Source organism: Cottoperca gobio, chromosome 8, assembly GCF_900634415.1.
Source record: "Cottoperca gobio chromosome 8, fCotGob3.1, whole genome shotgun sequence".
NCBI classification, from domain to species: Eukaryota; Metazoa; Chordata; class Actinopteri; order Perciformes; family Bovichtidae; genus Cottoperca; species Cottoperca gobio.
Genome location: NC_041362.1, coordinates 9,717,213 through 9,740,006, shown reverse-complemented (window position 1 = coordinate 9,740,006; position 22,794 = coordinate 9,717,213). Strand labels below are relative to the sequence as shown.

The 22,794-nt window shown below is 40.9% G+C and overlaps 3 protein-coding genes across 4 annotated transcripts; 2 read left to right on the top strand and 1 right to left on the bottom strand.

Moving 5' to 3' along the window:
- Positions 1 to 130: 130 nt before the first annotated feature.
- LOC115011778 (glycerophosphodiester phosphodiesterase 1-like) lies at positions 131 to 5,598 on the top strand. Its single transcript, XM_029437010.1, has 6 exons — positions 131 to 578; positions 1,636 to 1,811; positions 1,949 to 2,054; positions 2,321 to 2,413; positions 2,726 to 2,937; positions 3,810 to 5,598. Exons 1-6 carry the CDS (start codon positions 318 to 320, stop codon positions 3,955 to 3,957), a joined length of 996 nt encoding a protein of 331 aa, XP_029292870.1. The 5' UTR covers positions 131 to 317; the 3' UTR covers positions 3,958 to 5,598.
- A 2,896-nt stretch (positions 5,599 to 8,494) lies between these two features.
- On the top strand, positions 8,495 to 13,095 carry LOC115012511 (MAPK regulated corepressor interacting protein 2-like). Of its 2 annotated transcripts, XM_029438159.1 has the most exons (5): positions 8,495 to 8,989; positions 9,103 to 9,172; positions 9,650 to 9,789; positions 11,222 to 11,308; positions 12,683 to 13,095. In XM_029438159.1, exons 1-5 carry the CDS (start codon positions 8,938 to 8,940, stop codon positions 12,751 to 12,753), a joined length of 420 nt encoding a protein of 139 aa, XP_029294019.1. In that variant the 5' UTR covers positions 8,495 to 8,937; the 3' UTR covers positions 12,754 to 13,095. The 2 variants fall into 2 exon arrangements, with proteins under 2 accessions (XP_029294019.1, XP_029294020.1); XM_029438160.1 differs by lacking the exons at positions 8,495 to 8,989; positions 9,103 to 9,172 and adding an exon at positions 9,294 to 9,436.
- A 68-nt stretch (positions 13,096 to 13,163) lies between these two features.
- Positions 13,164 to 22,176, bottom strand: trap1 (TNF receptor-associated protein 1). Its single transcript, XM_029438158.1, has 18 exons — positions 21,946 to 22,176; positions 20,763 to 20,933; positions 20,578 to 20,660; positions 20,316 to 20,456; positions 19,348 to 19,419; positions 19,055 to 19,215; positions 18,408 to 18,517; positions 18,240 to 18,313; positions 17,567 to 17,722; positions 17,163 to 17,283; positions 16,957 to 17,026; positions 16,111 to 16,258; positions 15,810 to 15,995; positions 14,959 to 15,097; positions 14,778 to 14,863; positions 14,515 to 14,660; positions 14,328 to 14,400; positions 13,164 to 13,829 (listed from the first exon to the last, which is right to left on the bottom strand). The coding sequence occupies exons 1-18, from the start codon at positions 22,169 to 22,171 to the stop codon at positions 13,728 to 13,730; spliced, it is 2,265 nt and encodes a 754-aa protein (XP_029294018.1). The 5' UTR covers positions 22,172 to 22,176; the 3' UTR covers positions 13,164 to 13,727.
- Positions 22,177 to 22,794: the final 618 nt, after the last annotated feature.

Here is a 22,794-nt window from a genome sequence, read left to right as displayed (position 1 = left end):
CCTATAACTTTAAATTAAACACATGACAATGGATAGTTTTTATTTTAATTTTTAAATGTTCTGACCGGATGTTTCTAAATATATATATATATTTTTCAAACTTGACATTGAAGAATAAATGTGCCGCTACCTCTCAGCTCCTATCCATCCTCTGCACCATCACGAAGTGAAACTGCTGGTTCTCTGTGATCTGTGTGTGTGATCTGCTTTCTGATTCTGCACCATGTGAGTGCTGTCAGCAGAGCTTTATTCATGGCATCTTTCTAAACGACTACTTCACCCTGATCGGACCGATCGTAACGTTAATACCGTTCAAGATGCTGCAGATCGGAGATGAGGTGGTGTATTTCTCAGCGTTGTTTCTGCTTGTGGTGTTGGGGACACGGAGCGCCACGGGGGCCTCTCTCCTCACCGCTTTCCTCTACGTCTTCATGGTAATGTTCCGGTTTCCTTCGGTGCCAGTGGAGCAGGCCGGCCGCGTCCTCCGGCCCAGGGCTCCATCAGGCGGCGTCTCGGTGGTGGCGCACCGCGGAGGCAGCCACGACGCTCCGGAGAACACCTTGGCTGCGATCAGAGAGGTGACATGCATCAGTCATCTGTTTTAGATGGAAATATAGATCCGTGCATGTGTAATAGAGCAAAAAGTACTGGGCTATAGTAATGTAGGCTACATATATCTACCCTCAAATGAATAATGCGCTATATTTATACTGCAGGCAGTTACATTAGGTGTTATAATAATGTTATGTATAGGCTGCTTAGGCTTTGCATGTCGTGACTTCCCATTTTGTAGTGTAAGCAAGCCACCACCATCTGCTATTCTGAATGCTCGGGGAGGCTACCTGGTTAGGTTGTTATCAGATCAGTGGATCATTGTGCTCTTTGTAGTGTAATGTACCCTTGAAAATGAATTGATGCCATCTTCAGTCTACAATCACTCACGCACTTGTAAATCATTTATTCCCTCAGTCTTTCTGGGTTTTTTTACACACTGATGGTGCTGAGTCAGCTGTTTTTGTGGTATCTCATAACTGTCCTACATGCACAGTGAGCATCCTATGCACTACTCTTACTCAAACCTCTCAATATGTCCCTTTCCTTTACCTCTGGATGAGATCCTTTTATTCTAACAAGCTATTGTTGAGCTTCTTCTTACATATGTTGATCCATTCGCCTACTTATCCTCAGCTATTGAATGTGGTACAACAGATTACATAATAAATTCTGCTCTGTCTTTACAAGTCAAACGTGGAAATGAGTGAAACATTGTTCTGACCATTTACTATAAAAGGGAAGGGCTACACAGAATGAGGCTCAAACATACGTTACTGGGGTGTTGCATCATCAAGAGATTGTTGTCTTGCCTAAAACTGGAGCAGCCTCCCTTTTTAAATGTGAAGTCTGTCTACTGTGTGTCATAGAGGCAACTAAAAATCAACTCGCTCCATTTAGATGCATTGATGTCTCTACCCTTTTTATCTTTGGCGTTACACACACTCATTCAGTTCACCTCTACTGTACTTTGCATGTGTCTGTATCACTGGAGAACATGCACACTGCTCAGAGATATGGAGGATATATCGTTACTGTTGATTAAATTAAATCTTCTTGTCCCCCTGTGATGTCCCGCTTTAGGCCAGTAGGAACGGGGCAACTGGTGTGGAGCTGGACCTGGGTTTCACAGCCGATGGAGTGCCTGTACTGATGCATGATGAGACGGTGGACCGCACCACCAACGGCACTGGACCAATTAGCAAACTGCAGTTGGTCCAACTTAAGAGACTAGATGCTGCTGCTCGTCACAGGCTGAAGTATGCTGCATGTTATATCATTTCTACCAGTGTGATTTAAAGCGTCGATAAAGAGACTAAGGACAGTGTGTCCAAGAACTAAGAACAGTTACCTCAGTTCTGCCTTAAAAACCTACCGTGATTGATTTCTTCTCCAGGGACAAGTTCAGTGAAGAGAAGGTCCCAACTCTGCAGGAAGCAGTGGAGGAATGCCTCAGACACCAGCTCACCATCTTCTTTGATGTCAAAGATCAACCTGATAAGGTACGGAATATAAAAGACTCTATATATGGATACATACATATTTGGATTAATGGTGTCAGCTGGCGGTAGCCCGCAGAGATACTCAATGAGGAGACGTTACAGCTGTCTGTCTGTACAATTCAATCAGTCTCCTAGCCAAGAGGCTCACTCAGATTGCCTCCTTTTTGACCTACTCTGTGATCTCTTTAAATAAGCCAGTTTATTATTAAACAGTTAGATAGTGTTCTGTTGATCATTTCTCCTCTTGTTGTGTTCCTCTTTTCTAGGCTGCATCAGTGCTTCATGAGATGTATAAGCAGTTCCCTGTCCTTTACAATTCCAGCATTGTTTCTTCATTTGAACCCAAAGTAATCTACAAGGTAACAAACAACATTTAGAAAGCTTTTTCCATGTTGAGAGATTTGTCTGAGGTATTTGAATGACAGTTTGTTTTGTCCTAGCTATATTTCTTTACATACTGACTTCCTTGTTTATTTATTGTCACTGGCACAACCACACAACTGTAATATTCATCGCATCTGTGTAGCTAAAAACCTAAATATGTGATGGCCTTCTGGTTTGTTGCAAAAGTAAACTATGATGAGACGATGAGATGTTTCTGACTGAAGAGCCAGAAGCTCCTTCTAAGTTTGATCACATTCTGTTGACTTCTGACCTCTTGCGGCCCGTAGATGCGTCAGACTGACCCCAACGTGGTCACGGCTCTCATACACCGCCCCTGGAGACTGAGCCGCTTCGGAGACGGCACTCCACGGTCCCTGTCGACATCGGGTCAGCTGTGGTTGGGGGTTCTGGATGTCTTGTTGGACTGGGCCCACCACCACATACTGTGGAAACTCTGTGGTGTCTCTGCCATCTTCGTGCAGAAAGACTTCATCTCACTGTAGGTGACATTTAATTAGTTGTATGGTTACAAAGCACAGCCGCAGAGCTGTGTGCAAGCCACAGGGTTTAAGAATGTCCCACGAGATGGTTATAGGAATCTTTTCTTGTACGCATATGATCTGCACAAAGGCAGGATGAGCCTCACTAGGCAAGGTTTTTTGTAACGCATTGATGCTTAGTTACAAAATCAGTGGCAGGATGTCTGCCAAGGCTTATAGGAAATGATGAATAAAAACTTAAACTGCTGAAACGTGCAAAGTCACCAAATTGCAAAGCCCCCCACGGGCTCCTAACATCAATCTGAGGGGTCAAAGGATGATTATCAGGATCACTTAGAATAAAAACACATCTGCTACAGAAATTTGAGTTTACTTTTTCTGTCTTTCTTCTAAATTTGGCCTTTTTTTTCCTTGTAAATGACTTCATACATTCACCAATTCACATCTCTAAAAATACTTCCAATTAAACAGAGAAGGAAAAATGCATGATTTTGGTGTCTTATGTCCTGTTTTTGTTCATTCACTGCGTGTTTTTGTAGTTTAATGAGGACCAACAGAGTGGTGACTCCTCTCCACAATTTAAGAATCTCTCTCTATGCTGTTCGTTACATTTTCTTTGCCAACAAAAGGTGATTAGACATCTTTGAGTTGAAAGGTTAATACGATTCAATAAGAGATTAAAAATGATTCTGAAATGATAGATCAATTCAAAACTGGGTTTGAATTCGATAAAATGTTATCAAACCCCTTCCTGAGTCAGAAGTAGACACTGCTTTATTTAAGGGGCTCACTAATGTACATGCATTGTGTGTATTGTTCCTTATTTACAGAGCTCTATTTAATTTTCTTCCTCGTTCCTTCTTTAATTTAGGGACTACGTTCAGTACTGGGCAGAGCGAGGCGTGGAGGTGGTGGGCTGGACTGTCAACACTGCCGCGGAGAAAGACTACTACCAGAACATGCTGAAGATTGGCTACATCACTGACAGTCTGCTGGAAGATTGTGAACCTCATTACTGAAGGATCACACACACACACACACACACACACACACACACACACACACACACACACACACACACACACACACACACACACACAGGGATGATTAAGATCTTAAGTGTTTCTAACTTGTAAAAGATAACATTGTGCAGCTTCTTAATGACCAAATTAGAAATTGGAAACGCCTTAGTTAGACTAAAGACTACATAATTACCATAATGACTACATTTCCCAGTTTATTCTCCTTTTAAAAGAACATAAAATACTGAAATATGTGAAGGGATGTTAATTATATGGTGGAAAGAAGCTAGAAATCTGGTGCTAACTAGGTTAGAGTGGCAATCGAACAATCCGTGGTTTATAGATTTACATAGATTTGATGTAGAGGTAAGAAAACATCATTACCTGTAGCTGGCATACAGGTAGTTTCCCTTTAAATCTACAGACACATTAAACCATTAAGACTCAGCTGTATACTACCTTGTCTTTATCGTACGACCAGCCGAAATACCTCTAACTCTCCTGGACCAGGGATTAGGATTAGGCTACTTTAAAGATCTTTTCTACCTTCTGTGCTGATCTTTCAGAGGCTTTAAAGAGACATCAGTGTACATAGTTGTAGATATATTGGCATTATATCAAAGCCTGCTCTCGTGATATGTATTTAATAATGAACTCTAGAATATCTCTTGTTAATATTCTGACATGATGATACTTGATTGTTTGATTTTTCAGAAACTTTTATCATTAAGTGCCACAGCTGCACAAATACACAAGAAACATTGAATTAAAATAGTGTCTGATTGTATTCTCTCGAAAGACTTCATCCTTGAGTGAAAGTAAATGCGCCATTGAATCCTGACACACCCGTGGTGGGTGAGTGTAGGTATCAAGGCAGAGATGAGTCCACATAAACGCCAAAATATTTGTATGATGTAAAGTCTTAAAGACCCTCCATTATGAATCATAAGAGAAGGAAAACTCCTTTTTGTGATCATGGAGAAATACTTATTAAGAGCAGTTGTGCTCAAAATGTCACCTCGGTGCAATAAATAAGTGAACGTTGGAGCCCTGCAGTGTACGAGCTATTTATTTGTATAAAAATATTTTAACATTTATATAGTTTTGCCTGAAAATAGTCTCATTTATAGATATGGACTGTAAATAATATCAGAATCTTAGGGATTATTTTTAGTTCAAAGGCTAACAACATCATTTTAGTGACTTGTTAAAAAACACTTGTTTCTCAGAGATTTATTCCTGTAGTGTTGAGAATGTCTTATATTCTATTCAGAGATTAATCATCATAGGGTCGCTAAGTCACTAGTTGAAATAAATCTTTAGAATGTATATCCAGTTTGCAAAACTAATTGAAGTCAATAATGCATTTTTAAATAAAGATCCTAAATTATTATCCGTATGTAAGACTTTTCTTTTTGTTCAGTTGTGTGAATGGCCTTTGAACCCATCTTTTAGTTTGACTTCCTCTCAGTCAGTATAAAGTAAAGCTTGGTTGCATTGTAAACATGGTTGTGTGTACTGTATGTGATTGCATTGTGCACCTGAGCTCACCTGTGTGTACTGTAAACACACGGCCGTTGAGCAGATGGGGTCCACGTGGAGCACTAAAATGAATAAATTGTCATTCTACAAGTTGAACTCCTCTGACAGCATTTCATTTGTTTTGTTTATGTTAAACCATAGGTCTTCAACAGGGGGTACTGCAGGGGGGTCGCAAAATTGTCTGTAGATAAAGCAATTTTCTTTTAATAAAAAAAATATAAATTATATATATTCTTTTTTTATATATATAATTTTGCACATTCACATCCACCCCCCATTTACATTACATTTACTGTGTTGTATATAGATGGTCATTACTCTGGGCTGAGGATAACAGGCTTCTGCAGACAGGTTTAAAACATAAATAAAAGCCAATACAAGATTAATTTTCACATAAAGATCTGAGCCACCGGAGTGATGTAGGACGCATCATGGATTTGATGAGGTTGCGTAACCTTGTCCGCTCTGGTCATGTGTGACAGGACCGGGGACATTCTCCCTCCAGTGGCTCAGTGGCAGAAACTATTGGCAGGTATATTTATTGCACATCTGCTGTATGTGGAGTTTCTAAAACACAAGAGATTAATTTCTGCTGTGCAGTGATGGAAGAATAAAGCAGAAAGTAGCTGGTGAAGAAGCTTGAGGGTGAACAACTCTGTACATCAGTGAACATGGTCCAACTACTAAAATAAAAACACAGACTATTAACACATGTATGAATAAGTAGCACAGAAACCACGGAGGCTCTTTAGGGGTATCTGCACCAATTCTGGGCAAATATTTGATGTTTTTTGTATCATTCAGGAAATAAAAAAAGGACAAACCATACTGCCAATTATGTATCAGGGATGCTTGGATGATTCCAGCCCACCTGGTAAAACATGTGTTTATCTGGATACTTACATTCGATCCACCTGAAGAGTGCTTTTGCCAGGCAGCAAAGTGACCTTTTCTTCTTGTGAGGCAGATTCTGCTTCTTATCCAGATCAGATCTCCAGTAAATGGGGTGATGATGTCTTCTCTTAAACTAACTGATGATACTCATATTTACATAATAGTCTGTATAAACGGTATGTACTTCCTGATAACTGTGTTATTAAATATATGTATTCAGTCAACTAAATCTGCTCTTGAGCAAATACCAGGTGTAATAACTACAGCACAGCAAACATTAATATTCATACTTCTCTCTCCTGACACGTCAAACCCTTTTCCAGGGTGAGCAGTAAAGATGATTTAACCACCCACCAAAGCCCAAGCAGCATGCGCTATATCTTTTTTATATTTTCTCCTAAGCAGCAGGAAGAGAAAGGTTTACTGAGGAAAGTTCTCGAGAAAGACAACTTTGAAGGAAATACAAACGATTTCCTTGACATCTTATACAACTGTTGCTTATTTATATTGCGATTATATAGTTATGGTGAAGTCTTTTTGCCACGATAATTATGTAATGAAAATCTGATATATTGACAGCTCTGATATAAATGTTATATATATATATATATATATATATATATATATATATATATATATATATATATATATATATAAAATAATATATTAATTAAAATATATATATTATGTTTTAATAAAAAAAAATTCACGGCAGCTCGTTGAGGACAGTAACTGCAGAACGATAAGTCTGAGTCTCCAAAACACCAGAAAAGTCTTCAATAACGCTAGTAGCTTTTGACCAAAAAAGGTCACCAAGAGGGTTTGGAAAGTCGCTAGATTTAGCGAGAAAGTTGCCAAGTTGGCAACACTGAATGCGTGTGGTGCGTGGCTAAGTGACTAAAACACCCTAAATATGTTTAGAACTACAAATTAATTTTTGATATACTTTTAAATGTAAGTATTGGGTTTCAATCAGCTCGAATAGCTAACGACACAAATGTTATAAAATGAAAGGACCTTAAAACACAACATTTTCGCTAAAATGATAGGTTAAGTTACGGGACGTTAGCAGCGATGCTAGTTAAGCTAGCTATTTTAAGATGCTGTATGATGCAGCTTGGCTGCCGCCATCCGGCCTAAGTTAGCCTTTGAAAGTGGAACTTTTAACACCTTAACTTTCAAACCTAAGAGTTGTAAATGTTGATTTAGATTTTACATAGATTGTGGCGATTGTTTCGATAATGTATACTTCATATTACAATGATGAATATACTGTGTATTTAATTTACATGAACTATAAATGAAAATGAATGAAAACTTAGCAAATGATTGATTAATTGATTTCAAGGTTCGAGAAGAATTTATTTAGTACATATTAATTTAGAAAAGGGATTATTTAATTAGAAAATTATCTATCAATGAATGGAAATGAATGATTGAATTATTATAAACAGAAAAATATTATAAACGATATAACATTTACAGTATATACAGATAAAGTTTGCTGCTGGACTTGGATGGGATGCCACAATAAAGCCCCTGGTGTCTCCTGATGCATCATCTGGGGGGGTCTCCAGAGAGTGTATGAGATGCCCCTCCACCGTCTAAAATACATTGTGCGCCGGTGATAAAGCATATCTTCAATCAAGATTGGAAATAAAAAAATAAAAGTATTATCTCTGGGAAAACATTGTAAAGAATTAACTCCGATATTATGAATCAAAGTCAAAAATAATCGCAAATGAGATACTTCTTTATAAATCGTTCACCTCTACTCCATATGTCTTCAACAGCGGGTACTGCAGGGGGGTCGCGAAATTGTCTGTAGATAAACCAATTTTTTTAAAATAAATCTTTATTTTTTATTTTGCACATTCACATCCGTCATCGCCACGGAGGAGCAGGACACACAGCCTGCCTCTGTGGACGCGTGTGTGTGTGTGCGTGTGTGTGTGCGCGCGCGTGTGTGTGCGCGCGTGCGTGCGTGGACTCAAGTCACAGATACAGATTTCTTACAATTCGGGGACACTGTCTCTTTAAAGCGCCAAGGGAGGCGTGTAGGGACGTCGCTTTGACGGTGTGCGTCCAATGTCTTATGAATGACAGCCGCTGGTCCAGGTTATGTGACATTGTGGCATTGCAGGACACTTCAGCACTAAAGTTACGTTTTATTGTGTGGACTGGGGGAAGGCAGGTGAAAGGGGAGGGTTGGTGGATGAGATGCGCCCCGGCTGCTGGTCTTACTCGGAGAGGAGCACGGCGCATGGTTTTGTTTTTTTCTTCGGTGTTACAAAACCGCCTGTGTAGTCTCACGTCTGCTCCTGCGTGGATTTGCGTTTCCTTCAAACTGTCGCCTTGTGAGAATTCTCCCTGATCAGCTGAGGAGAGGACTAACTTCTCACATCAAAAGAGTTTTTTTTTCAATACATCGACAGATCCTGTTGGAATGTGTTCAACTTAAAGTGCCTTTACTTGAAGTAGGCTTGCTCCACCTGGACTTCTTCTTACTTCAAAGTTTACAGGTGACTTTTCCTGCGCACGATGTACACAATCACAAGAGGTCCCAGCAAACTGGCCACCCAGCGACGGACAGGTGAGACCCTGAACTTAACTTGCTCACGTTCAGAGATCCAGCAGACATTCGTCTTGTATTCAAGTGTTTCTTTTTGTTTTTAAGTAAAATGTGAATTCTCTGTTATTTATTAGGGCCTACTCAGCAGCTTGACAACAAAATAAACGACTTCAAGCACAAACAAACTTCCTGGAGTATGCCTGAGTAAGTGTGCATGTTTTGGAGAGACAGTTCCTGGTAATGACAATCCACCATAACGCTCCCTGTTGTGTGTCTGTGCTGGAAGATTTGGCTAATTTAGGAGATTGACTGTGTTGGTTAAAGCTTTGTCCTGGCAGCAGTGGACGTCATCAGCATGAGACAAGCAGTGTTTGTTCAATCAGCCTGAATGATTTATAGCACACCTACACACTGTGGCTTCCCCAGGCTCAGTCTGCCTGCTGTGTTCACGCCTTTAAACCTGCATGTGTGAGTGTGTGCACGTGTGTGCATGCGACCTTGAGGGAAGTCAAGGTGGCACATGGCCCTTGATTCAGCTGTTGCAATCTCTGACTCTCACTCACCCAACTATGCTTACATTTAGAGACAAAGTCTGACACTGTTGTCAGATGGATATGCAACATTTGCAGAATATATTAGGCTACTTTGTGACATGTTGTTTTTCCTCCTTATACCCATCAGCCTTCCTGCACCCAAGATAGTTTTCAACCGTCCAAACGGTAAGAAGTACCATCACCCTGCTCCCGCTCTCCCTGCAGACCACCAGCAGGAAGAGAGCTTTACGCCCGCGCACGAGGAAAACGTCAAATTTGTCTATGATGGTAAGGACATGAATGAACAGCCAGTACTGGAAATACGAGAAGATGAGACGACACTTTTTGTTGTCTCACGGTATCCAGACTCTCGTCCCTTGTTGGCTGTTTTGTGAAATGCATTGTTTTACTATCAAGTGTTTGAATGAAGTGTTAACCCCTCCCTCCCAGGCCTCACCCACACAGCTGCTCTGACACTGATAGCCATGATAGGCACCTAGCAGAAAAATGCTCCCACACCCGCATATGCTACGTATGACCCACGCGGGTGCATGTGCTGAAGGAAACAGCATTTTTTGGGGCTCTAACTAACACCCACCAGCCACTCAGGGGGGGGAAAGTCTTTTTGTCTGCGTTGAGAAAAGGCAACAAAGACATCTGACAGGATGAAAGGTTTAGTTGGGTCTGGGTGAAACTACAGAGCGCTTCTTTTTAACATTCACAGGCTAATTCAGTGTCCGGGAGACTTCATTTGGCTCGGCTGTTCTTACTTTCTGTGTCCTGATAGTAGCTGCCGTTGAAATTCAGCCACAGCAGCTCATAAACAACTTCAGTAACCTTGTCTTCGAGTGGACAAGGACACAAAGAAGCCCCCACCCCCCCTGTTGAGAGAGGGAGAGAGAGAGCTGTTCAGGGTTGATTCATTCTCTTTGACTCTCTGAAATACCTCTACATGATATGCTTAACCATTTGCGTTTTCTGAAAGTCATGACCTGAAGGCAGCTACCAGAGATAAACAAACACACACACACACACACACACACACTCACACACTACATGTGACCAGTCCACATGCTGCATTTTTTTAAATACAAATGTGTGCCAGGAGTGGCAGGCCTTTGAAGCAGTTGCACTTGTGGACTTTACTTGTTTGACACAGCGGGTGTGACACCAGATTGCAGTAGATTTGAACTTTGAACCATTTATTACATTCTTAATACCATATCCTTGGTTTCAGATTATTATTATTTATTAAAATGTAGATTTAATTGTGTTAAATCCTGGCTCGTGGACAGGCTCTGTCGTTGATTACACAGCTGAGGCTGCAGATGATGCTTATTTTAGCTGTAATAATAACTGCATATCTATTCATCTGCTTCTTCAGATTATTTATGATTAATGGTCTATGAAACCTCACAAAACAATGAAAAATGCCCGTCTCAATGTGATTTCTTCAAGCGTCGACTTAATGTATGTAGTATAATTGCATTCATACTATTACAATGATTGCATTTATTGTAGTGCAAAATGACGTATTATTAATTGTATTTATTTATCTTTGAACCTGTGTTGTCGGCTGTGGATATTTTTTTTTCTAAAGATGTTTTTGTGGTGATTTGATCACGCTCCTAAATTCGTTTGTTTTCTATAAAATGACAATAAAGTCTTTCTGTTCTATTGTATTTCTATTTTTATTCTGACTGAGTTGTTGTGTTTTCAGCCTGGCAGGAGGTGGTGCAGCAGGATCCAGAGGAAGCCCAGGGAGCAGTCCACTATAAAGAAACCATTCCCAGCCCACACGTGAACAGTGAGTACACTCCAGCCTCTCCTCCCCCCCCCCCCCTCCTCACTGTCCTCCCCCAGCTCATGTCTTCAAGGAATTAATTTGCATTTTACTGGTTAAGGCTGAACTAATTGACATTTTCATGAACAAATATGTTTATGTATAAACATCAAGGTTTACAGGATGTGTGAAACGGGTGTTTCTGGGATGTTTGTTTGAAGTAGTACCTGACTTTCTAATTAGTTTAGTCTCTTATAACAGCCCACAGCCCAACTGTAACATGGACAGTAGGTTGTATTGGTTTATGACAGCCAGCCAAGGTTTAGTGGACCTGCTTGTGATCCTTCCAGCTGGAAGGAAGCAGAGGTCACAGGCCTGTCTCTCATTCATACATGCATACATACATGCATACATACTTGTACTCATTTAGAAATATTTGTTACATGCACACATAACTTACAATACATGGGAGAAGATCAGAGGGAATTTCCATGCGTTATGTAATGTTCCATTTTGGATTATTTTTTTAATATGCAGATAATAAAAATTGAGACTGTACTGTTGTTTTCCTTGCTTGATAAATCTGCTGAATGGCTATTTTGTTTCACTTAATTTGGCCTATGTATTCATTAATTTGTGTATTTCTTTATAGTATTATGTACAGGAATGTCACTGAAACACTATTGTATATCTATATAGTATGTCTTTAAAAAATGTCAAATGTTTACCTTGTTTTTGAAAATATGTACCGGAAGTAGTAGCATGCTACTATGACTGTATTTACGCTAGCTTGATAGACATGCATGTTGCAGCTCCTCATTGTGACCACGAGACGGCAGTAAGCATTCGCGATATCCTTGATGTCTGAAATAATTATAAATATATGTATTACGTTGCGTTTAAATCTGTAAATGTGACAACTACAAATCAAAGAAAACAGTTCTTGATTTGTTTGCTTTGGTTTACTTTATTTTGACAATGTCCTCATGATTGTTTGCACTTATTGTAAGTCGCTTTGGACAAAAGCGTCAGCTAAATGAGCTCCACACCAGAAAACTTACTAAAACAGCTGTTAACACTAATGTTGTAGTTATGCTGAGTTTTACATTTTAAGATTACTTTACTAATATAAATAACCAGTTTGTTGGCCACAAATTTAACGTAATGATGCAGTTTCTCACTTTAACCACTAGAGGGCGACAACACTGCACCATAACACTTCCGGTCAAACAAAGTCCACTTAGCATGAAGTCATGTCTCGTTCTATTTCTACACTAGTGTTATTTGTGCTGAGATAATAAATAAATTAAAATGTAATATTTATTTGTGATTGAATGTTTTAAGTGTCCTATAGTAATGACGAGCATAACTAAAGCAAAGTTGATCTGATCTTTTCAGACTTCGTGCCCATAGATCTGGATGAATGGTGGGCCCAGCGTTTCTTAGCCAATATAGACAAGCTATCCTGACACTCCTCTCTGGGACTTGTGGATCTTGACCGACGGTCAGGAGGTGAGACCTGAAGCAGGATGGCTCGCAGAGGAGAGGCCTGGGCAGGTGTGACGGCTCAAAACGCCCTGAAGTGGTTTAAAAGGACGAACAGCGCTGGGACGCTCACATAGGAACCACAGAGAATCATTTCACTTGAACTCTCGCCTTTTTAACTACAATCCATCCAACTCCAAATATTCAGTCTGCGACGGACTGCACACTGGAGGACTGCATCTTGGAGTTGAGGTTTCTCTCATCTTTCAATCCTCACAACAGATGTCATGTTACTTTGAAATACAGTAAAAATGTGTTTTCAAGAAGCTCCGTATTGGAATCTTTTTTTATTGATTGTTACTCACCTTATTGGTAATGGACACTCAACAGCTCATACAATATTTTAAATACATTTTTATTGGATTCACTGGTTGTCACATTTGCAGCTCATACATCACAAATATTCTGAAATATAACTAATTATAATAGTCTTATAACCATAAGTGAACATTGAGGAAAAAACGAAAATAGAGGGCTTATAAAAAGAAAACCGTAACAAACAGCTGCAGGGAGAATGTATTGCATTTCTAATTAAGCTCTGATGCACACTTTAGAATCTTTACGCTGTTACATGTATTTAGAAATCAGAATTACTTTTTAATGCGTCTCTTCTGCTCGCTCGCCCTCTTCATCTCAACATTGTTTGTGGCTGGTGTGCAGATGTGCAGGACATTGAGCCTGATGAATACAAGTTATTTACAGAGACGCTTCCAGCTGTTCATCTTCACAACACCTGATCTTTTAAAGCCTTTCTGTGCTCTCCAGAGGGGGAAAGAGGTGGTTTTATGGCTCCAGATGAACAAAGGCCTGTTAGTTCTCCAGCTTTATATGTCCTTCAGCTGCTGAACACGCTTCACAACCAAGTCTGTTGTCTGCACTGCTCCTGCCTGTGAGCAGCTCAGTGCTTCTCCAGAGCTTTAGTCAGCAGATCGTTAAGGCGGGAAATCATCGGTCGGGGATCGTCGTTCAGGCCTGCTGTGATCATGGCGTTGTCATAGATCTGCAAAATATAGATGAGACATAAATATTGATACAACACACAAACTCACTTTTTGTTAATCAGAAATCTGTCATTCATAATGTTTTCCAGTCACTTCTTCTGATGAAGTGCTGTTAGAAGCGTAATATGTAATTTTCTGCCACTAGGTGTCTCTCAATCTCAATGAAAAACTGTTTCAAGTAGCGTGGGATCATGGGAGTTGTTGTCTTCACCACCAATACTGTCAGCTTGTGGAAAAGTTACATAACATACCTTTAAGCTATTTTCAATAGTTAATAATAAATAAGCACTTCCTGCAGAGGTTTTCAGATTGTGCAGGAAGAGTTTCATTGGCGGTAACATGACAGTATTCGCGTCAGAAGAGAAACAGTGCGACATGACCTTGTTGTTGGACCGATGGAATTTGTGCGGTGAAAACGTATCTGAAATAAAACAGCCAACTAAAACTTGAGCACATACAGAAATATGTTTTCCATATGCAGCTCTAACCCACAGTACCTGTTCCAGTAGCAGTCCAGCCAGTTCAGAGTTTGCGTCCTTCAGTGCCTGCAACTTCTTGATCAGATCATGTCTGTCAGATGGTAAAAAACAAAAACAAAGTAAAAGTGAGAGCTGGACACAAACACACCTTTCTTTTCTTCCACCTAGTCAAACCCACCACACACACACACACTTTCTCTCTCACCCTGCATTGATCTCCAGTGTGGGCTGCAGAATCTGAGCTCTCTCCTCGGGGGTGCGAGCCAGCTGTTGGGTGCGGAGGAAGTGGCGTGCAGCACCCATTTCCAACACTGTGATCATAGCTGGGTGGGTGTCCAGCCGAGGAGTCAGCTAAATGGCCAGATAAGAAAAAATTAGAACATTTCTGACCCACTTTAAGAAATCTGACATAATAAAAAAACGTTTGCACAAAGATGTGGATTCAAAAGATGGAAGTCTTATCTTTACCTTTATGTTGGTGACTCGGGGGCCCAAAGCGTTCTTCATCCAGGATATCAAGTCGTCGGCCTGCTCCTGAGTCAGACGCTCGGAGGCTGCAGGAGAGAAAAGGAAATAAACAGGAGTCAGGACGACAGCAATGACAGAGACAGTTGTTCTGCTACGCTGGAGATATGAGAGGGGAGCGGACCGGGCTTCATGTCTTCAAACTTCTCCTCTTTGTAGTGATCCACCACGATGTCGGTCTCCACGGAGATCACCTTCTTCTTGTCGAACTCCCGGAGGTGGAGCAGGGTCAGCTCGTCGAACTGCTCGTAGCAGAACAGCACCTGCACGTATGAGAAAGACACGTGAAGTTTACATCCATACTACAAATAATAATAATAATAATAATAATAATAATAATAATACGTGGACAGGACTATTAAATAATAACCTAATGTGTTATGAATTTAAATATCTGGACACTTCTCTGAACAAAAGCAAAATTGATACATTAAATACAGAACATTAAAATTCAAGCCTTGACGTGTCTCAGATTTCCGGTGTCAGCAAAGGCGATTTAGAGTTTGTATAAAATATTAAATTAATTATATCTTTAAATCTATAATTATTTTTCTTTGATTCGGAACCAACTGAACCAAACTACAAGGACTGAACTGGACATAAAGAATATGGTAGGGCTGTTCACGTAATCTCTTTACATTCAAAGCTTCGTCACATTTTATGACATCACCCTAAATAAATATTTATATCATTGAACATCCTCACCGTGTAGTACTATAGTCAGTTATGGGATTATACGAGTTGGTCTTTATTTAAATGAAATCAACTTTCTTATATAATGACTCGTCAGTGCCTCTCTCTATGTGCGTCGAGCGGGGCAATACGTGTCATTTAGTCTTTGATTCAGAACCAAGTAAACCAAACTACAAGAGTGAAAAGGACATACATGAGAAAATGGCCAACAATACAACATGTCAATTCATGTGATGTGATGAGGTCACATCACAGTAGCTGTAATCACTGCCACCCTCTCACCTCCATGTCTTTCTGTTTCATGGCCTCATAGTAGGGAGAGTGCTCTGCAAGATGGCGGTTGGGGGCGCACAGGTAGTAGACGTTGCGTGTGCCAGCCTTCATGCGGGTGGAGTACTCCATCAGATTGGTGTGCTCGCCCGCCGGCAGAGCGGAAGACTCAAACCTCAACAGCTTTGCGATATCCTCCTGTACAGAGAGAGCACGGAGGGTCAAACTGTGCTGCAATATTCAAGATACCATGTTTCTGCTGCCTTTAACTTTGGCCACAGTTGTAGAAAGTTGTTTGCATTTTCAAAGTCACCTTGACGTCTTGCTCCTGGGTGGTGACGATGCCCTCCCTCATGAAGAGACCGTATTCCTCAAAGAACTTGTTGTACTTCTCGGGCTCCTTCTTGCTCTGGTCCAGCAGGAAGCGGATCACCCTCTGCTGCAGAACGTCACGGAGCTTCCTGAAGCCGGAGGGGGACGGTGCAAAGAACGTGAATCAGTGGATCGATATATTACAAGAACATAACTGAGAGATGCATTGTACATTTATGAGTAAATATTCCCTTTTCTTTACATTTTGATAATAAAGAGTAAAAGCAACACAAGTTATTATACCAATTGTGTTTACATAAGGTCGCCAACATGATGCATAATAAACAGCAGGGCTTCATGTATTGTTTCGGTTGCATTTGATTTATTTTGTATATTTAAAAAAAATATATAGCTGGGAGGAGCCCCCGGGAAAGACCCAGGACTCGGTGGAGAGATTATATCTCCTCACTGGCCTGGGAACGCCTCGGGATCCCCCAGTCAGAGCTGGCGGATGTGGCCCGGAGAAGGGAAGTTTGGGGTTCCCTACTGGAGCTGCGGCCCCCGCGACCCGACCAAGGATAAGCGGTAGACGATGGATGGATTTATTAAAAAAAAGGAATTCACATTCTAATGTCTGAACATACTTAAGCATTAAAAGTGTATTGCTCTTTGAAAGGGTGTACTTGCATTATATTATATTATCAATATATCAGTGGAATAAAAAGCGATTATTTCTGGGACAATATATCGTCCAACCAAAGTAGTTATCGGGATCTTAATAACACCTTAACACACAGAAAGCAAACCAGTGAGTTTCACAGTCAATAGTGCAAAACTGGTGTTGTACCTGATGAGGGCGCTCTCCTGCAGCAGCTCTCTGCTCAGATTCAGTGGGATGTCCTCACTGTCCACCACACCTGCACACACAATGTTTAGCTTAGAACTGAAAAACGACAAACCCCATTTTTTCCCGTCATTTAAAAAATGAATAATAATAATCATGCAACAGAGTAGAGTAAAAACAAGAGTGAAGGCACTTGGGAGGATCCAGACCTCGGAGGAAGCGCAGCCACTTGGGCAGGATGTCGGTCGCTTTGGTCTGGATCAGGACCTTCCTGCTGTACAGAGCCACACTGGCGCCCATCTCCCTGCTCGTGTCGAACATGCTCGGCTTCTGTTGACAAAATGAATCATTCTTAATAAACACAAGTTCATTTCTACTTCTGGAGGAGAGAGATACATAACAGGTTGCCATTATTTTAGGGGGTTGTAGAGACACATTTTGGGGCCTGGAGAGTCGCAGCTTTGAATCCCAGATTAGCTGAGTGGGCAAATGTAAAAGAGAAACATTCCCTTTAAATTGCCTGGTGAGATTTTTGCTCAGCTGGGCAGTGCAGTAAAAAACAGTTCAGATACAGTTTGAAGTGTCAACACTGTGCCAGTCCTGAGCTGCTCACCGTGTCAGGAACATAAAAGATGCTTCGGATGTTGAGCGGGGCGTCGGCGCGGTAGTGTAGCGTGTAGCGGGGCTTGTCGTATGACTGGGCGATGTAGCGGTAAAACTCCTCGTGCTGCCAGTCACTTATCTCCTTAGGCTCCATCATCCACAAGGCCTGATGGGAGACGGAGGCCAAACAACAATTAATAAACAAATTCCAACAAATATAAAGTTCAAAGTATGTTATGACAGTGATGCCTAACTGTAGATGTATTCTGCGGTCCAGGCTAAGTAATTAACAGTAAGCAAAAGTGAATTATTAAACTATTTCACCTAAAATGGTGCCAATGAGTGCAGAAAGGAAACTCAAATAGAAGATTAATATATTTTACATATTTATGAGTCTACAGAGACAAATAATGTGGGTGACCGATACTTTTTTTAAAGAAATGAACAAACTGCTTCTAAAGGCACCCTGAGGCAGATCTGATGTTCAACACAAGTGACGTTTAGACTCAATGACACCTCCCGTTTCTGTCCCAACAGTCTGGTTGCATTCATCATGCGGGGATGGTTTGTTTTGTGCTATACGGAACTTTCTGCTGAAAAACAGCTGCAGTGTTGGCGCAAAGTTCCACCGTATTCATGCCACGACTTTTGTCCCAATGAACAAGAGAATCAGAGAGGCTCACCTGCAGAGTGTTGAGCCTCCGTCCGTTCAGGAAGATGGGGAAGCTGACAAAGTTGCTGTACTTTGTTACAACCTCTGAAAGAGAGTCAGCAGCCAGTAAGCACATGGAGTGATGCTGCATTAATGCCTTTCATCGCTGCAGTTATTGAAGCCGCTCCAGCATTTATACCTTTAACTCTGTCCTCAGCGGCAAACTCCTTGCAGTCGTCTTTGAGGTGCAGCACGATCTTTGTTCCCTGTTGAACACCGCTGGCTTCAGCAATCTCAAAAACGCCAGAGCTGAAGAAGACAATGACAGAGAACGTCTGAGGATCGCATTTTGTTCAAGGCTATAATAGTTGGTGTGCAGAGTGTTTGCTAGTTTTAGTTTTACAGTAGGTGTTTTATAAGCGCCAGGTATGAGGTCTCATATGCAGGTATATACATATACACGGTTGGAGAACTGTGTAGGAATGACCATAATGTTTAAATCTTTTGATTTGGGAATCGACCCGAATACTCTTTCACTACCACAGCTGCACTTTCCTCCTGACCGCAGTTGGTTAACACCAGACCTGGGCTGAATAGTTTGGTTAAATCATGTTCTCGTTATTTCTTTCCACACACACACACACACACACACACACACACACACACACACACACACACACACACACACACACACACACACACACACACACACACACACACACACACACACACACACACACACACACACACTTTGTTGCTGCAGAACATAATCACAGTGAGGAAATGTCCTTTTCCTACTCTTGTTGATATAAAATACTTTCACCCCGTCCCTTTTCTCCCTCTCACCCGTCTGAGGTCCACTTGTATCCGGGTGCGTCGGCCTCAGCGGACCGGGAGTAGACTTCAACAGAGTCGGCCACCATGAAGGAAGAGTAGAATCCCACCCCGAACTGACCAATGATGGTGCTGCTGGCCTCCGCCTGGTTCTGCAGGGCATCCAAAAATGCCTGACGTGTGGGGAAGACATTATTATCATCACAGAATGAAGAGGCTACATTATAGTACACGTGTGACATTCATAGATATAAACTGATGGAGTCATTAATTTGTTCATTGAATATGGACAAACTAAAAATCACCTTGGAACCGGAGCGGGCGATAGTCCCCAGGTTGGCCACCAGCTCCTCTTGGTTCATCCCCACTCCTGTGTCCTGTTAGATCACAGAGAATCCCAGTCACTAACAAAAGTCACTGTAGGTTGTCGTTTAATCCACCAGGTGGCGATCTATCTCAAAAACAGACCAGGAACCAGAGCTCACCAGATGCCCCTTCTCACTGCAGTAATCTGCGTTTTACTTGCGTTTTCACTGGATTTTGCAAAACCGGGCCATTTTGGATTAACTTCGATAAAAAGGCAACAGCGGGACCAACCATGTAATGTTCATGCTCTGTGTGGTAGGGGAGGGAACAGAGTCGTTGTGGGACAATCAATAGAATAATTGATGCCGATTAAGGGTGCTCTGTCCCATCAGATGACGAACAACAGGCGAGACAATTTCAAAACAAAAAATGGCCTCGCTGGAGTTTCAAAGAACCTTTTCGGAAAAGACAAAAAAACTATACAGCGAGTTCTCTACCACGTTAAGCGAGAGCACACCGAATCCAGGAAACTGCTGCGAACAAACTGTCTTCAAGCCACTTTACAATCAGTGCCACTTGCTCCACTGCACGCATTGGGATTCTTTTTTTCTACAATCTTGTATCCTAATATCTGCCAGATGTTAAGAGATCTTCTGGGCCATTTCTTCTAACTTCAAACCCCTACTCCAACGTGTTATGTGATGACACATCTTAACGAATCACAGCACTGCTGGCAAACCCTAAAAGTATTTGGAACCGGCATTTAGCATTACCTCCTGAGGAGAGCCACAATTTTGCTCCAGAAACTCATCCCCAAACCGGGCCGAAACAAAAAGCAGAACTTTAGATTAAAGATTACATGTTGTCCCTGCAGTGGAAAATAACTATATTGTACACACAAAAATGTCAAAAAGAATAAAACCAATTAACCATAATTCATGCAAACTGCACATATTCATTGGTGTACCTGAATGGTGAAGGTGCCCTTGGCACTATCGGTCTGCAGGTGGACCTCCATCGGAGCAGTTTCCCCACCCGCCGTCATCAGTTTGTGGCGCAGTTTTTCCAGAGCGTCACTGCAGTTGGAGATCAGCTCCCTGATGAACACCTGGTGGGATGGGGAAGAGAAGAACAGTTATAGTTAATATACTGAAATGTCAATCTAGCTAAACTGTAGAATATTTCTCTACCTCTCACACACACACACACACACACACACACACTCCTACCTCTTTCTCTGAGTACAAGGACCTGGCAACAATGTCCAGCAGTTTTTTTGTCTCAGCCTGAAATTCATGTTTGGACAAGCTACCTGCATGGATCAGGGGTAGAACAACGTTCAGATTATTTATAACAAACGATCACCTTCTCTCTGACATTAAAAGGAGAAGTTTGTCTGCAGCTGTTACGGCACCTTGTACAGACTCTGTGTCACTGATGATGGTGTGCAGAGGCTCCTCTTCTGGCTCTTTCTCTGCCTCCTGGGTGCTGTAGTAAGACTGCTGGCTGAAGCCAAGGCAGGACCGCTGGGAGCTCCACACTCTGGGCCGACTGCTCCACCTCTGCTGCTGTCCAACCTGCAGGTCTGATGACAGGAGGAGTCAGCTGGCTCATTTTGGTTTTTTTGGATACTACAGATGCATTTACTAACAAAAGAAACTCTTTTTATCAAATATCTGATAATTACACTTAAGAATAATCAAAATAGCTAGTAAAAATAGTTATTTGGTAAAAGTGAAGAATTAGACATATTTATTAGATGGTTCTCTCTTACTTGCAGAAAAGAATATAAGAAATCTTTAAGAGTAGCTCTTAAGTGATCACATAATTAAGTAGTATAGTACTTCTAGTACATATAGTCATCACCTTCCATAACACAAAGGTTTCCTAAACAGGCTTAGCCTGTCTCTTCTTTACCATCAGTTTTCCTGTAATCATGCAAATTGTTTATTTTAATTTTATTGTTGATGCTGCCTCTCTGTTGTATGTGGTGGTAAGGGTTTTTTTTATTCTTATTTTTAATGTCATGTCTGAGCTGTTTTAATCCGTGTTGTATATGTAAAATGTAATAATTATATATATGTAAAATGTAATAATTATATATATGTAAAATGTAATAATTATATATATATATATATATATATATATATATATATATATATATATATATATATATATATATATACACATACACACACACACACACACACATATACACACTTTCACGAGAAGTCTTTACAGACAAAAATAATCAGTTTGATAAATATGTGCATAAATGTATTTAGGGCTATAAAATGACAAAATAAAATCACTTGACACCAACCTGTTGAGTGTACAGAAGGTATGATTAAGTATATTGTGATGATGTAATAACTGAGTTTTGTAAGCAACCCCTAGGTTTTATTTCATATGTAGCAGTTTTGTAGTTTCTAAATGAGCAATCGGACTACACAGCTGCTCGGGGTCTCAGACTGCAGGCAGACAAATTAAGCATTAGCCGAAGCAGAGTTTAACATCAATTTTTACATCCATGCTTTGATCTTGCAGCTGTCAACTAGCCTGGAAGCTAACTCGGCTAGCTAACAAACACAGCTTACCTCCAGTGAGGGAGCGCGAGGTAACTCGGCTGCTCAGTCCTCGTGCACATGACGTGAGCCGTGAGTTTGTCCTCTGAGAGAAACCGAGGGTGAACCGAGCCAGAGCGAGGCAGCGGGACATGATGACAGACAAGGGGACAATAAGACGAGTCGACTGACCGAGGGACACACGCCGGACAACGGTAACACAGGCAGGACCCGTGACTGCGCCGTGTAATGACGTCATCAGGGCGTCCATCACACTGCCTGATTTAAAGTGGAAATTATTACACCGAATAAAAACCTAATTTAAAAAGTATTTAAGCGCATAGTCTAATTTTGTTGATATGCATTTAAAACACTACTAACAGCATATCTGTATCAATTTATAGCTAATCTGTTTGGTACCCTCCTTTATTATTTGACGTGGATTCATTGCAGTTGTTAATTTGCCCTCCAAGGTCGAACAGTGGTCATTTTAAAAACAAAAACAAATATTAATTATTATTAATATGCATGTCATGTTAATGCTGCTTGGAGCTGAAACCATTTTTTGATTAGTTGGTAATTGCAGATTAATTTTGACATTTTATTAATTGTTGGGAGTCATTTTTCCAAGCACGTTGGATGGTTCCAGCTTCTCAAGTGTGAAAATTTGCTTTTTGAAAAAGCTGTTCCTTGCCTTACATTATAGTGCACAGAATTGCTTGGCGTTTTAGACCGTTTGTCAGGCAAAAAAAGGAAAAAGAATTGTGACAGACGATTTTTACTTTTCTAGTGTTTTACACACTAAATGATTGATCAAATAATTGGAAGAATCTGCAGATTAATTAATAATTAAAACAATAATTAGTTGCAATCCTAATGCTG

Excerpts from the sequence above, each read along its gene's own strand:
- trap1 (XM_029438158.1), bottom strand. The coding sequence starts at position 22,171 with ATGACGTCATTACACGGCGCAGTCACGGGTCCTGCCTGTGTTACCGTT. Across the intron at positions 19,216-19,347 it reads TCGCCCGCTCCGGTTCCAAG|GCATTTTTGGATGCCCTGCA; the intron begins GTGATTTTTAGT and ends CCCACACGTCAG. Across the intron at positions 15,098-15,809 it reads TGAAACAGAAAGACATGGAG|GTGCTGTTCTGCTACGAGCA; the intron begins GTGAGAGGGTGG and ends TCATACGTGCAG.
- LOC115012511 (XM_029438159.1), top strand. The coding sequence starts at position 8,938 with ATGTACACAATCACAAGAGGTCCCAGCAAACTGGCCACCCAGCGACGG. Across the intron at positions 9,173-9,649 it reads ACTTCCTGGAGTATGCCTGA|CCTTCCTGCACCCAAGATAG; the intron begins GTAAGTGTGCAT and ends TATACCCATCAG. Across the intron at positions 9,790-11,221 it reads CGTCAAATTTGTCTATGATG|CCTGGCAGGAGGTGGTGCAG; the intron begins GTAAGGACATGA and ends TTGTGTTTTCAG.
- LOC115011778 (XM_029437010.1), top strand. The coding sequence starts at position 318 with ATGCTGCAGATCGGAGATGAGGTGGTGTATTTCTCAGCGTTGTTTCTG. Across the intron at positions 579-1,635 it reads CCTTGGCTGCGATCAGAGAG|GCCAGTAGGAACGGGGCAAC; the intron begins GTGACATGCATC and ends GTCCCGCTTTAG. Across the intron at positions 1,812-1,948 it reads GCTGCTCGTCACAGGCTGAA|GGACAAGTTCAGTGAAGAGA; the intron begins GTATGCTGCATG and ends TTTCTTCTCCAG.